General features: G+C 48.4%; 1 protein-coding gene across 1 annotated transcript in view; it reads right to left on the bottom strand.

The window, feature by feature from the left end:
- Window positions 1-14,380, bottom strand: part of LOC132578339 (growth hormone-releasing hormone receptor-like) — a 51,680-nt gene that overhangs the window by 24,998 nt on the left and 12,302 nt on the right. Inside the window, exons 2-5 of the mRNA XM_060248283.1 lie at window positions 9,911-10,019; window positions 7,277-7,384; window positions 4,093-4,208; window positions 799-893 (exon numbers count right to left, since the gene is read on the bottom strand). Of these exons, the coding sequence (XP_060104266.1) occupies window positions 799-893; window positions 4,093-4,208; window positions 7,277-7,384; window positions 9,911-10,019 (428 nt within the window). The remainder of the gene's footprint in view (window positions 1-798; window positions 894-4,092; window positions 4,209-7,276; window positions 7,385-9,910; window positions 10,020-14,380) is intronic.

Consider the following 14,380-nt stretch of genomic DNA (forward strand, 5'->3'; position numbering starts at 1 on the left):
CTCTCCTGGACTGCCACCCCCCACTAGGGTTGCCAATCCCCAGGTGGGGGCAGGGGATCCCCCGGTTTGGAGGCCCTCCCCCTGCTTCAGGGTCGTCAGAAAGCGGGGGGAGGGGAGGGAAATGTCTGCTGGGAACTTTATTATTCCCTGTGGAGATTTATTCCCATAGAAAATCATGGAGAATTGATCTGCAGGTATCTGGGGCTCTGGGGGGGGGGGCTGTTTTTTGAGGTAGAGGCACCAAATTTTCAGTATAGCATCTAGTGCCTCTCCCCAAAATGCCTCCCAAGTTTCAAAAAGATTGGACCGGGGGGTCCAATTCTATGAGCCTCAAAAGAAGGTGCCCCAGTCCTTCATTATTTCCTATGGAAGGAAGGCATTGAAAAGGTGTGCCGTCCCTTTAAATGTGATGGCCAAAACTCCCTTTGGAGTTCAATGATGCTTGTCACAGCCTTGATCTTGGCTCCACCCCCAAAGTCTCCTGGCTCCACCCCCAAAGTCCCCAGATATTTCTTGAATTGGACTTGGCAACCCTATAAGCCACCCGCTGCCCAAAAATCACATCAGAACTGGAGAAAGGGTGGCGTGGGCTTCTCCATAGGTTAATGAGGGCTGCTGGGGGTGTGGCAAAGCCCCTGGTGGCTGGCTGCCCGCCTGCTCTCCTAATCCAGGGATTGTTATGCAGCTGCACCTCCTATTCAATGAACAAGGGCGGTGGGGAGGAAGAGGGGGGACCCTCAGATAGGTTCAGGAACTGCGTTCCCATGAGCCCCTGCTGAATCTGAGGTCTGCACATACCTGAACGCGACGAGGACCATGACAGCGATGGTGAGAGAGGCGGTGGAGATGCTGTAGCCGATGGTGTAGATGGTTTTCACCGTTGCCATGTAGAACTGTTTGTGCAGAAAGGAGCAGCGCTGTGAATGGGTTTTTAGGGAAAATAACGATTCCTCTTTCCAAAAAAGAAAAAAAATAGGAGGAAGGAGAGGCCTCACTGCTGAGACACCATTTAAGCCGGAGGGGAATGGAGGTCTTGAAGCCATACTGAGACATCCCTACCCCTAATTTCTTGAAACTAGGGTTGCCAAGTCCAATTTAAGAAATATCTGGAGACTTTGGGGGTGGAGCCAGGAGACATTAGGGGTGGAGCCAAGATCAAGGCTGTGACAAGCATCATTGAACTCCAAAGGGAGTTCTGGCCATCACATTGAAAGGGACCGCACACCTTTTCAATGCCTTCCTTCCATAGGAAATAATGAAGGATAGGGGCACCTTTTGGGGGGCTCATAGAATTGGACACCCTGGTCCAATCTTTTTGAAACTCGGGGGGTATTTTGGGGAGAGGCACTAGATGCTATACTGAAAATATGGTGCCTCTACCCCCAAAAAACACCCCCCCAGAGCCCCAGATACCCAAGGATCAATTCTCCACGATTTTCTATGGTAATAAATCTCCATAGGGAATAACAGAGTTCCCAACAGACATTTCCCTCCCCTCCCCCCGCTTTCTGACGGCCCTGAAGCGGGGGGAGGGCCTCCAAACTGGGGGATCCCCTGCCCGCACCTCGGGATTGGCAACCCTTCTTGAAACCAATAAAACTTTTAAAAACTGAGACATCACTAACCAGGGCCGGATCTAGGGCGGGGCAGAGGGGGCTACTTGCCCCGGCCGCCGACGGAGGGGGTGGGGCACCATATTGGGTATGGAGTCGATTGTATTCTATGGGACCATAATATGGAATGGCCCAAAAGGGAGGCGTCATTTTTTAATTTTGTCCCCCCTCACAAAATACGTAGATCCGCTCCTGCCACTAACTGTTAGAAGAAGATATTGAAGATATTGGATTTATATCCTGCCCTCCACTTTGAAGAGTCTGAGAGGGGCTCACAATCTCCTTTACCTCCCCCCCACACACACAACAGACACCCTGTGAGGTAGATGAAGATATTGGATTTATATCCCGCCCTCCACTCCGAAGAGTCTCAGAGCAGCTCACAATCTCCTTTACCTTCCTCCCCCACAACAGACACCCTGTGAGGTGGGTGGGGCTGATAGGGCTCTCACAGCAGCTGTCCTTTCAAGGACAACCTCTGCCAGAGCTATGGCTGACCCAAGGCCATGCCAGCAGGTGCAAGTGGAGGAGTGGGGAATCAAACCCAGTTCTCCCAGATAAGAGTCCGCACACTTAACCACTACACCAAACTGGCTCTCCAAACTGGTTAGGAGATCTCTAGCAATGGACACGGAGAGTGGAAATAATATATCATGGCTTCCCCTTCCAAACAAAGGTCTCTCCATTTTGATACACAATATAAGGAAACCACCGGAAACAGTGTCATCACCCCATAAGCCGTGCGTAAATATATTTAGTGCAAAATTGAAAAGAACAAAATTGAAAATAACTGGCTCTCTCACCATTCATCAGACTGTGGAAAGACTTTGTGGGGACAGTTCACATATTGCATGATCAGTGTTCTGTATTTTTTTTTTTGTTCTTTTCAATTTTTCACTAAATATATTTACACATGGCTTATGGGGTGACGACACTGTTTCCGGTGGTTTCCTTATATTGTGTATCTAATATACCAGCTCCAGTTGTGTTTATCATTAGTGTATATGGAGGCTTGTGCCTGTTTGGTTTCCCATCTGGAAATTGGCAACCTTTCTTCTATTCCCCCCCTCCCCTTTCTTTATTCAGATGCCAATCAAAACGGAGAGACCTTTGTTTGGAAGGGGAAGCCCTGATATATTATTTCCACTCTCCGTGTCCATTGCTAGAGATCTCCTAACCAGTTTGGAGAGCCAGTTTGGTGTAGTGGTTAAGTGTGCGGACTCTTATCTGGGAGAACCGGGTTTGATTCCCCACTCCTCCATTTGCACCTGCTGGAATTGCCTTGGGTCAGCCATAGCTCTGACAGAGGTTGTCCTTGAAAGGGCAGCTGCTGTGAGAGCCCTCTCAGCCCCACGCACCTCACAGGGTGTCTGTTGCCACAAGATATAGATCAGGGGTGGCCAACGGTAGCTCTCCAGATGTTTTTTGCCTACAACTCCCATCAGCCCCAGCCATCAGCCAGTGGCCTGATCCAACATGGCTTCTCTTATGTTCTTAACAATAAAAAACTTTTTATCAAAATGTCGCAAGGAAGTCTCATCGTTACTATACAGTAAATCAAAGTCAACCGTCCTTCTGAAATACACGGAATAAGTCCAGCTTGGAGCAGGTAAACCAAAGGTGCAACACCCAACAGGTAAGTCTTTCAAGATGTGAACCAATCACTTTTACATTTATATATACAAGGTACCTTCTGATCCAGTGCTGAAATGCATAACCATTGGAACGAGAACAGAGCTAAGACTTTGGGGTGAGATTTTTCCGTTTAGAGTGTTAAGCTTAGAGAAAGCATACAATGAAAGGAGATCGCAGTACTCTGGGATTGCTCATTGCCGCTATCTAGAACCAGCGGTGGAATTCTAGCAGCAGCTCCTTGGCATATTAGGCCACACACCCCTGATGTAGCCAATCCTCCAAGAGCTTACAAAAAAAGAGCCTTGTAAGCTCTTGGAGGATTGGCTACATCAAGGGGGTGCAGCCTAATATGCAAAGGAGCTCCTGCTAGATTTCCACCCCCGTCTATAACCAAGACGGATTTGTAAAATTTGGTATAAACTTGACGCCCCAGAGCAGGGGACGCAAACTTTTTCAAGCCTCCTGCAGCTGGAAGAGCCAGATGCACAACAAAGATAATAGAATCATAGAGTTGGAGGGGACCTCCAGGGCCATCTCGTCCAACCTCCTGCACAATGCAGGAACTCACAAATACCTTCCCTCCATCTGCTGATCCTTGTGCTGCGGTGGCAGCTAACGCCAAAGCCACAGTTTTTCAAAAATCTGCACAAACGGCCGATAGCCAATCAGAAGCCCTGCCTGGCAAAAGCCCCACCTGGCCCCACCCACTTTTTAAAAACTCTCGGTGGGCCCCAGGAAGGGTGTTGGTGGGCTCCACGTTGGGAACCCCTGCTCTGCAGGCAGGGACCCCCTCGCCTTCCTCCTTCCCGAACCTTCAGTGAACGTTATATTCGTTGGCCTTTACCTGCTCAACGTCAATCTCTCCGTCACGAATTAGCTCCTCTTCTATCGGGCAGGCGACAGAATATGGCGGAAATGGGTCGGTCCAGCCTTGCTCTGTGCAACTTCTTTTCACCCAGCCTGTTGTGGGAAGGGGGAGGGGGAGGGTAAGTAGACAAAATTAATAGCTCCTTTCAGTTTCAGGTCTCTGTCTGATTGAATTCTGTTCCAATAGTCGTGGTCTCCAGTCATTCTGGACTGGGACAGCAGAGAGACAGGCCGTTTTCCCACTGACCTTACTCCGGAGCGACGTCCCTCTTCACCGCGCAGCGTCTGCGCAGATTTCCCACCAACTGCTGCGCACAACCAGGAAGAGCCGCGGCTTTTGCATCGCAGATGTAAACTGGTTTTTAACGGTTTACATCTGCGACGCAAAAGCCGCAGCACTTCCTGGTTGTGCGCAGCAGTTGGTGGGAAATCCGCGCAGACGCTGCGCAGTGAAGAGGGACGTCGCTCCGGAGTAAGGTCAGTGGGAAAACGGCCACAGTTTAGGGCAGTGGTTAACTGCACGGACTCTAATCTGGGAAAACCGGGTTTGATTCCCCACTCCTCCACTCGCACCTGCTGGAATGGCCTTGGGTCAGCCATAGTGGTTAAGTGAGTGGACTCTTATCTGGGAAAACCAGGTTTGATTCCCCACTCCTCCCTATGCACCTGCTGATGTGACCTTGAGTCAGTCACAAGTTCTCAAAGAGCGCTTCCTCTCAAGAGCAGTTTCTGTCAGAGCTCTCTCAGGTCCACCTACCTCACAGGGTGTCTGTTGAGGGGAAGGGAAGGGAAAGGAGATGGTAAGCCGTTCCGAGACTGGTTTGGGTAGTGAAAGGTGGGGTATAAATCCAATCTCTTCTCTCATCTCTCTATGCTACTGTGATCTGTCTATTACTGTAAGTAAGCCTCAATTATGTAATTTCTACATCTTCTGACATGTTGTGTTTCTTAATAATTTATAAAGTTCTATCCCATTGATTTCTATTATTGATTTATTTATATCCCACATTTATCCGCCATAATCCAGGGTGGTTTACAATAATAATTACAAACATTTTTACGATTAAGGGTTAGAACCCCTTCCCTATGAGGAAAGGCTGAAGAGTCTCGGACTTTTTAAGTGAAAAACGAGACAAACAGGGGTGGAATTCTAACAGGAGTCCCTTTGCATATTAGGCCATGTCCCCTGATGTAGCCAATCCTCCTGGAGCTTACAGTAGGCCCTGTCAGAAGAGCCCTGTAAGGAATTCTAGCAGGACCTCCTTTGCATATTAGGCCACACACCCCTGATGTAGCCAATCCTCCTGGAGCTTACAAGGCTCTTTTTGTAAGCTCTTGGAGGATTGGCTCCATCATGGGTGTGTGGCCTAATATGCAAAGCAGCTCCTGCTCTAATTCCACCCCTGGAGACAACTAAGGGGGGGGGGCATGAGAAAAGTTTATATAATTATTAGGGTTGCCAAGTCCAATTCAAGAAATATCTGGGGACTTTGGGGGTGGAGCCAGGAGACTTTGGGGGTGGAGCCAGGAGACATTGGGGCGGAGCCAGGAGCAAGGGTGTGACAAGCATAATTGAACTCCAAGGGAGTTCTGGCCATCACATTTAAAGGGACAGCACACCTTTTAAAATGCCTTCCTTCCATAGAAAATAATGAAGGATAGGGGCACCCTCTTTTGGGGCTCATAGAATTGGACCCCCTGGTCCAATCCTTTTGAGACTTGGAAGGTATTTTGGGGAGAGGTACTAGATGCTATACTGAAAATTTGGCACCTCTACCTCAAAAAACAGCCCCCCCCCGAGCCCCCTATATCCACAGATCAATTCCCCATAATTCCCTATGGGAATCTTTTGTGGAGGTGCATAATGGCTGTGGGGGTGGGGCTTCCCCCGCTGGCCAGCTGGCTGGGGGAGGGGGGAAGCCTGTAAAATCGGGGGATCCCCTGCTGGGACCTGGGGATTGGGAAGCCTAATAATTATGCATGGGGTGGGGAGAGTTGGCAAACAGAACTTGAGGGCATCTAATGAAACTGGTGGGCGGTAGGTTCAGGATAGAGTTAAAGACCTAGAGCTGTACACAGAGAGTGATTAAAATGTAGGATTCACTCCAGAGGATGTTGTGATGGCCACAGGAATAAACAGCGTTCGAAGTGGATTGGATGAATTCATGGAGGAGAAATCTATCAATGACCACTTGCCAGGGTGACTGAGGGGAACGTCCACAATACAGAGGCACCAATCCTCTGAATCCTAGAGCCAGGAGGCAACATCAGGAGAAGGCCTCGGCCTCTCTGCCCGCTTGCTGGCCCTCCAGAGGAAGTGGTTAGCCACTGTGTGAGACAGGAGGCTGGACTAGACGGACCCTCACTGGTCTGACCCAGCAAGGCTCTTCTGAGGTTCTTATCAGGGGAAGGCCTCAGCCTCTCTGCCTTATTGTTGGCCCTCCAGAGGAACTGGTTGGCTACTGTGTGAGACAGGATGCTGGAATAGATGGACCTTCACTGGTCTGACCCAGCAGGGCTCTTCTGATGTTCTCATAAGGGGAAGGCTTCAGCCTCTATGCCCTGTTGTTGGTACTCCGGAGGAACTGGCTGGCCACTGTGTGAGACAGGAGGCTGGACTAGATGGACCACTGGTCTGATCCAGCAGGGCTCTTCTGATGCTCTTCTCAGGGGAAGGCCTCGACCTCTCTGCTCTGTTGTTGGCCGCCCAGAAGAACTGGTCAGCCACTTTGTGAGACAGGATGCTGGACTAGATTGACCACTGCTCTGATCCAGCAGGGCTGCTCTTATGTATTCAAGTTGGGAGTTGGCTGTGGACTTCACCCCACCAGTCTACAGAATTCTAGTGCCAATATCCAAGCATCTTCCTCTAAGCCAGGGGTGGCCAACAGTAGCTCTCCAGATATTTTTTTTTGCCTACAACTCCCATCAGCCCCAGCCAGCATGGCCAATGGCTGGGGCTGATTGGAGTTGTAGGCAAAAAACATCTGGAGACCTACCGTTGGCCACCCCTGCTCGAAGCCGCCCAGCCCCAAAACATCCCCCCTCCTCTGTGATAACTGTTCAACATCAGGTGATGTAATAACCCCCTATTCAGAGAGATATATTGGGCAGATGCCACCTTCTAGGTCCCGGACAACAACCATCCATCAGCCACTCACCTCTCTGCTTCGTGTAGTGAACAATGACTCCTGGGCAGTCAAAGGTGAGGGTCTGTCCTGGGTTTGCATCCGGCCAGCAAAGAAATTGGTCCCATATTCTCTTGCAACCTTGGGGAGAGAAGGACACTTTTTGAAACGTTGCTTCCCCTTAGCCAATCTTAGAAATGGGATGCCAACCTCCAGGGATTCACCTGAATTATAGCTCATCTCCAGACTACAGAGATCAGCGTCTTGGAGGGGGAAAAAAATGGGTGCTTTGGAGATTGTAGTCTATGGCATCGAACTCTCTGAGATCCCTATTCAATTCAATTCAGAGCCCTTTATTGGCATATCTACTGTCAAAAGCAAATGAAGCCTTGTAACACAGCAAGAAGGTCTAGGGCAGATGAAGTACATTTAAAAGCAGCACTGTGGGGAGTTTAAAAAAATACCTAAAAAAATTGGCAGCATATCGAACATAGAGTTGAGGGAATCAGAGCTAGCATCCCCTGCCGATAAGCATAGTAAAGAACACTGCTGTCTAAAAATTTGCTGTCTGTTGTGGGGGAGGAAGGGAAAGGAGATTGTGAGCCGCTCTGAGACTCTTCGGAGTGGAGGGCGGGATATAAATCCAATATCTTCTTCTTCTTCTCTCAGCCCCATCTACCTCACAATAGGGTTGCCAAGTCCAATTCAAGAAATATCTGGGGACTTTGAGGGTGGAGCCAGGAGACTTTGGGGGTGGAGCCAGGAGACTTTGGGGGTGGAGCCAGGAGACTTTGGGGGGCAGAGCCAGGAACAAGGGTGTAACAAGCATGATTGAACTCCAAGGGAGTTCTGGCCATCACATTTAAAGGGACAGCACACCTTTTTAAATGTCTTCCTTACATAGGAAATAATGAAGGATAGGGGCACCTTCTTTTGGGGCTCATAGAATTGGACCACCTGGTCCAATCGTTTTGAAACTTGGGGGGGTACTTTGGGGAGAGGCACTAGATACTATACTGAAAATTTGGTGCCTCTACCTCAAAAAACAGCTCCCCCAGAGCCCTTGAAACCTCTAGATCAATTCCCCATTATACCCTATGAGAATCGATCTCCACATAGGGAATAATGAAGAGCTCAGAAGACGTTTCCCTCCCCCCCACACCGTTTCTGGCGACTCTGAAGCGAGGGATTGGTCTCTCTACTCACGAGTTGCTGCCAACTTCTTCAAAGTAACACAGACACCCCATCCCAAGAGGAAGCCTTTCAATCGGAGACTGGAGCCTCCGGAGGGGGAAAGTCACATGGTGGCTTTGGGGGCGGGGCTTCCCCCCGCCGGCCAGCTGACTGGGGGTGGGAAGGAGCCTGGGAAAGCGGGAGAACCCCCACTGGGACCTGGGGATTGGCAAACCTACCTCACAGGATGTCTGTTGGTGGGGGGGGGGGAGGTAAAAGGAGATTGTGATCACTCTGAGGCTGGTTTCACACTGTGAAATGGACACGATTTTATCCCATTCAGAAAAAATCCACTAAAGTTTGAACCGTTTCTGGTCAATTGGACAGCTGCTGCTGAAGCAGCAGAATCCCGGCAGCGGTTAATGGTTGCCCATTCGCACTGCTAGCCCAGCTCAGCTACAGACCTGCTGAGGAAAGATTTCTCTCTTTTTAAAAGGCCCTGTGTATGCACTCAATTGGAGAAGCAGAGAAGCTCACTTCTGAGAGGGATGAGGGGAAACTCCCCCCGCCCCGACTTTGCTGAAAACCATGTGATCACACAGCTCTTCCACTTCTGAGTCACCCCAGGGCATTCAGGCAGCAGCTGGTTATGCAACCTACATCCAATTCAGGGGGATGCTACTCTCATGAGCCCTGACAAGGGGGAGCTGGAAGAGTTAACAGACCTGGAAGAGTTGTCAACCAGCTTCTCAGCTGAACAACCAACAGCTGGCCCATCAATCACTCTCCCGTTATTCCAGGCACCAGTGTCAGCTGTTGACAATCAATTGCCTCCAAGCTCTCCCCCTCCCATCTCAAGAGTTCGAAGCAGGCTCCGGAAAGAACTCTCAGAGCAAAGACATGAGGCACGCCGATGCTTCAGATCTCTCAGTCCTGAGTTCTAACAGAGTCGCTGCCACCCAGGGAGCAGGCTGATTGAGGCTCCCATATAACCGCCACCCAGGACCTGGTAACTTCATGAAAGCAACAAGTCGACTCCCCGGCTTGCATCCATGCTCCTTCCTGATTCCAGATCCTGACCTGCTATACACACACACATACATATACATACATACATATGCACACATATATACACATACATATATTGGCCACTGTGTGACACAGAGTGTTGGACTGGATGGGCCATTGGCCTGATCCAACATGGCTTCTCTTATGTTCTTATGGTCATAAAAAAAGATAAAGGTAGTCCCCTGTGCAAGCACCAATCGTTTCTGACTCTGACATTTTAATTTTCCTCTCTTGTGTGTTCTTGTAAGGGGGGGGGGGCGGTGTTTCTGCATGTGTTTTGCTCCCTCTAGTGGCCGATTCTATATTACGCTGCTTTATGTCTGGTGTACCTCTCTGCCGATTGAAGCCCACGCAAGCGAGGAAAGCTAGATTGCAGGAAAGCCCTCCCTTTCCCCAGATCCTCCTCCCCACCCCCACCCCAAATACCTGCTGTTTCATTCCTTTGCTGCTGGATCTCTCTGAGGCAGTCGCTTTCATTCCTCTTCCACTCTGTGATGGGGTCACACTCTGGCTGGATGTGTCTGGTCCCAAGCGCCTGAAAAGAAGGAGGCCTTGGTTACTACTTGGATGGGAGACCACCGAGGAAGTCCAGGGTCATTACGCAGAGGCAGGCGAACCACCTTTGAATGGCTCTTCCCTTGAAAACCCCACGGGGTACTTACCTATTGGCAAAGATCTCTGATAACATCCATCAACTTGAGCATCCTCTCTTGTCTTCTACTTTCTCTGCTGCCTGGCTTCCCATTTTAGAATATCTCACTTCACAAGAATCTATCCCTCATGTAATTAATGATCTTTCTTTATGGCAGAGTTTTATCTCATACCTGCTCTTAGCCCTTATAATGTGACTTACATTAACTCGTAGTTGATGTTCTGATATACGATATGTGTACTTTTCTTATGAAGGTTAAAACTTTATCAGTAATTATAATGAGTAAACTATATAGCTTATTATGTTCTATATTTGGTGCATGAAAGAAGTCCTTTTCTCCCTTTCTCACGATACAAGAACTCGTGGGCATTCGATGAAATTGCTGAGCAGTCGGGTTAGAACGGATAAAAGGAGGTACTTCTTCACCCAAAGGGTGATTAACGTGTGGAATTCACTGCCACAGGAGGTGGTGGCGGCTACAAGCATAGCCAGCTTTAAGAGGGGATTGGATAAAAATATGGAGCAGAGGTCCATCAGTGGCTATTAGCCACAGTGTATATATGTGTGTGTGTGTGTTTGTATATAAGTGTGCATATGTATGTATGTATATGTTTGTGTGTGTATACACACACATACATATACATACATACGCACACATATATACACATACATATATTGGCCACTGTGTGACACAGAGTGTTGGACTGGATGAGCCATTGGCCTGATCCAACATGATCTCTTATGTTCTTATGGTCATAAAAAAAAAGGTAAAGGTAATCCCCTGTGCAAGCACCAATCATTTCCAACTCTGGGGTGACGTTGCTTTCACAATGTTTTCACGGCAGACTTTTTGCAGGGTGGTTTGCCATTGCCTTCCCCAGTCATCTACACTTCCCCCCCCAGCAAGCTGGGGACTCATTTGACCGACCTCAGAAGGATGGAAGGCTGAGTCAACCTGGAGCCGGCTATCTGAACCCAGCTTCCATTGGGATCGAACTCAGGTCGTGAGCAGAAGGCCCCGACTGCAGTACTGCAGCTTCACTACTCTGCGCCACGGGGCTCCCGTGACTTACATTAGCTCACAGTTAATGTTCCAATATATGATATATGTACTTTTCTTATGAAGGTTAAAACTTTATCAATAATTGTAATGACTAAGCTATATAGCTTATTATGTTCTATATTCGGTGCACGATCATACTATATAATATATATGACTTTTGTATCTGATGATTTAAATGCAATAAAATATCTTTAAAAAAGAGAAAACCTGTGGGGTTGCTACAACTGGACAGCATTTTCCAACACTGAAAGGGGGGGGGGGGGCGGGGAATTCAGTCGGTGGCTTGCTGTATTCATGTAATCTCACTCCTTTCTCCCAACATTTTTACGCATTTGATTTGACGTAATTAAAGTAGCAACCACAGCCCATGCCATTCACATCCCAGAACCTAACCCAGCTAAAAAAAAATAATGATATAGGAAACGTGTTTGATCTTCATTAAACTAATATATTCCCCCCCCCTGCTCATTGCATGTTAGTTTACTGTCCTTTTTTTCTATTTTAGCAATGAATCATTATGTAATTTACATACTTAAGAAGATATTGGATTTATATCCCGCCCTCCACTCCGAAGAGTCTCAGAGCGGCTCACAATCTCCTTTCCCTTCCTCCCCCACAACAGACACCCTGTGAGGTAGATGAAGAGATTGGATTTATATCCCGCCCTCCACTTCGAAGAGTCTCAGAGCGGCTCACAATCTCCTTTCCCTTCCTCCCCCACAACAGACACCCTGTGAGGTAGATGAAGATATTGGATTTATATCCCGCCCTCCACTCCGAAGAGTCTCAGAGCGGCTCACAATCTCCTTTCCCTTCCTCCCCCACAACAGACACCCTGTGAGGTAGATGAAGAGATTGGATTTATATCCCGCCCTCCACTTCGAAGAGTCTCAGAGCGGCTCACAATCTCCTTTCCCTTCCTCCCCCACAACAGACACCTTGTGAGGTGGGTGGGGCTGAGAGGGCTCTCCCAGCAGCTGCCCTTTCAAGGACAACCTCTGCCAGAGCTATGGCTGACCCAAGGCCATTCCAGCAGGTGCAAGTGGAGGAGTGGGGGAATCAAACCCGGTTCTCCCAGATAAGAGCCCGCACACTTAACCACTACACCAAACTGGCTCTCTTAATGCAACAAAGTTGGAGGCCAAGGGCACCTTTAAGACCAACGAAGTTTAATTCTGGGTGTAAGCATGTGCAGTTCTTCAGATACTGAAGTGTGGATGCCCAAGAAAACTTATACCCAGAATTAAATTTGGTTGGTCTTCAAGGTGACGCTGGACTCTAATGTTCTGTTGCTTCAGACCAAAACAGCTACCCACCTGAATCAATACAAAGTACATAGATCCAAGTGGGCAGCTGTGTTGGTCTGAAGCAATAGAACAAAGCGGCAGACAACCTGCACCTTGAAGACCAACTAAGTTTTAGTCAGAATGTCAGCTTTCGTAGGCTCTAAGCAGATTTCATCAGACAAAACTGGAATGGCGAGCAGCAGTTCTTAATATGTGGGTGGTGAGTTGGTATGTAGAATCACGGGAATGTTTTTAGCACCTTAAAAGAATCACAAATTGTTTGTTTGTTTGTTAGTATTGTCCGTGTTTGTTTGGGAGTATTGTTAACTGAGCTGTAACAACAGTGGAGGGTGATAAAAAGCAAGACCTGTCATAGGTGTGAAGTGCCATAAATCTGGGTGTTATTCTGGCTTCCTTAAACCAGCAACAAAGGAAGCCAGAATGACACCCAGATTTATGGCACTTTGCGCCTATGCCATGTCTGCTTTTTATCACCCTCCACTGTTGTGAAGATCCTGCTGACTATTCCCGGGCCAAAAGATGCAAAGCTCCAGAGTACCCGTACTCTCTGTTATGGCTCCACAGCTGTGGAATCAGCTCCCAGAAGAAATGCGGGCCCTGCGGGACTTCGAACAGTTCCGCAGGGCCTGCAAGACCGTTCTCTTTCGAATGGCTTTCACTGAGTAAATTGCTAAGTAAATTCACCATCTGAATAGTGCCAACATATCAACATACTGTCACTAATTTATTGTTTTTAGAATTTTAATAGTTTTATTTACTTGCTGGTTTCTCTCTCTCGGCTTGGCTTCACGAACGAAGATTTAAAAAGGGTGCAGTAGTCCACGTCTGCTGCAGGCTCGCTGGTGGCTGACAAGACCAATGCGGGACAGGCAGATCCGGCCACAGCGGCTGCAGGGAAAAGTCTGATTTGGGGTTGGTGCTGTAGCAGTGCGATTCTTCCTCAATCTCCTTTTGTCCTCAAGACCAGCTATGCGTGCGTTCTCAAAGGAAGAGACAGCCTGGTGGATGGTGTGCCTCCATGCTTTGCGATCTGAGGCTAGGTCAGACCACTGGTGATGGTTGATGCGACAGGTGCCAAGGGATTTCTTCAAGGAGTCCTTGTACCTCTTCTTTGGTGCCCCTCTATTTCGATGGCTGGTGGAGAGTTCGCCATACAGGGCAATCTTGGGAAGGCGGTGGTTTTCCATCCTAGAAATATGCCCTGCCCAGCGCAGCTGCGTCTTCAACAGCAGTGCCTCGATGCTTGTAACCTCCGCCCGCTTGAGGACTTCAGTGTTGGTCACAAAGTCACTCCAGTGGATGTTGAGGATGGTGCGAAGGCAGCGCTGATGAAAGCGCTCAAGGAGTCGCAGGTGATGACGGTATAAAACCCACGATTCGGAGCCATAGATGAGGGTTGTCATCACAACTGCTTTGTAAACATTGATCTTTGTGCCTTTTTTCAGATGCTTGTTGCTCCACACTCTTTTGTGCAGTCGGCCAAATTGTAACAACAGTGGAGGGTGATAAAAAGCAAGACCTGTCATAGGTGTGAAGTGCCATAAATCTGGGTGTTATTCTGGCTTCGTTAAACCCACAACTAAGGAAGCCAGAGTGACACCCAGATTTATGGCACTTTGCGCCTATGACATGTCTGCTCTTTATCACCCTCTACTGTTGTTACAGCTCAGTTAACAATACTAACGAACAAACACAGACCCCAATTTGTGATTCTTTTAATCTGCTGAAAACATTCCCATGATTCCACAGACCAACTCACTGCCCACTCACATTAAGAACAGCTGCTTGCCATTCCCGTTTTGTCTGACGAAGTCTGCTGAAGAGCATATGAAAGCTTACATTCGGAATAAAATTTAGAAGATATTGGATTTATA

Source organism: Heteronotia binoei, chromosome 10, assembly GCF_032191835.1.
Source record: "Heteronotia binoei isolate CCM8104 ecotype False Entrance Well chromosome 10, APGP_CSIRO_Hbin_v1, whole genome shotgun sequence".
Taxonomy (NCBI): domain Eukaryota; kingdom Metazoa; phylum Chordata; class Lepidosauria; order Squamata; family Gekkonidae; genus Heteronotia; species Heteronotia binoei.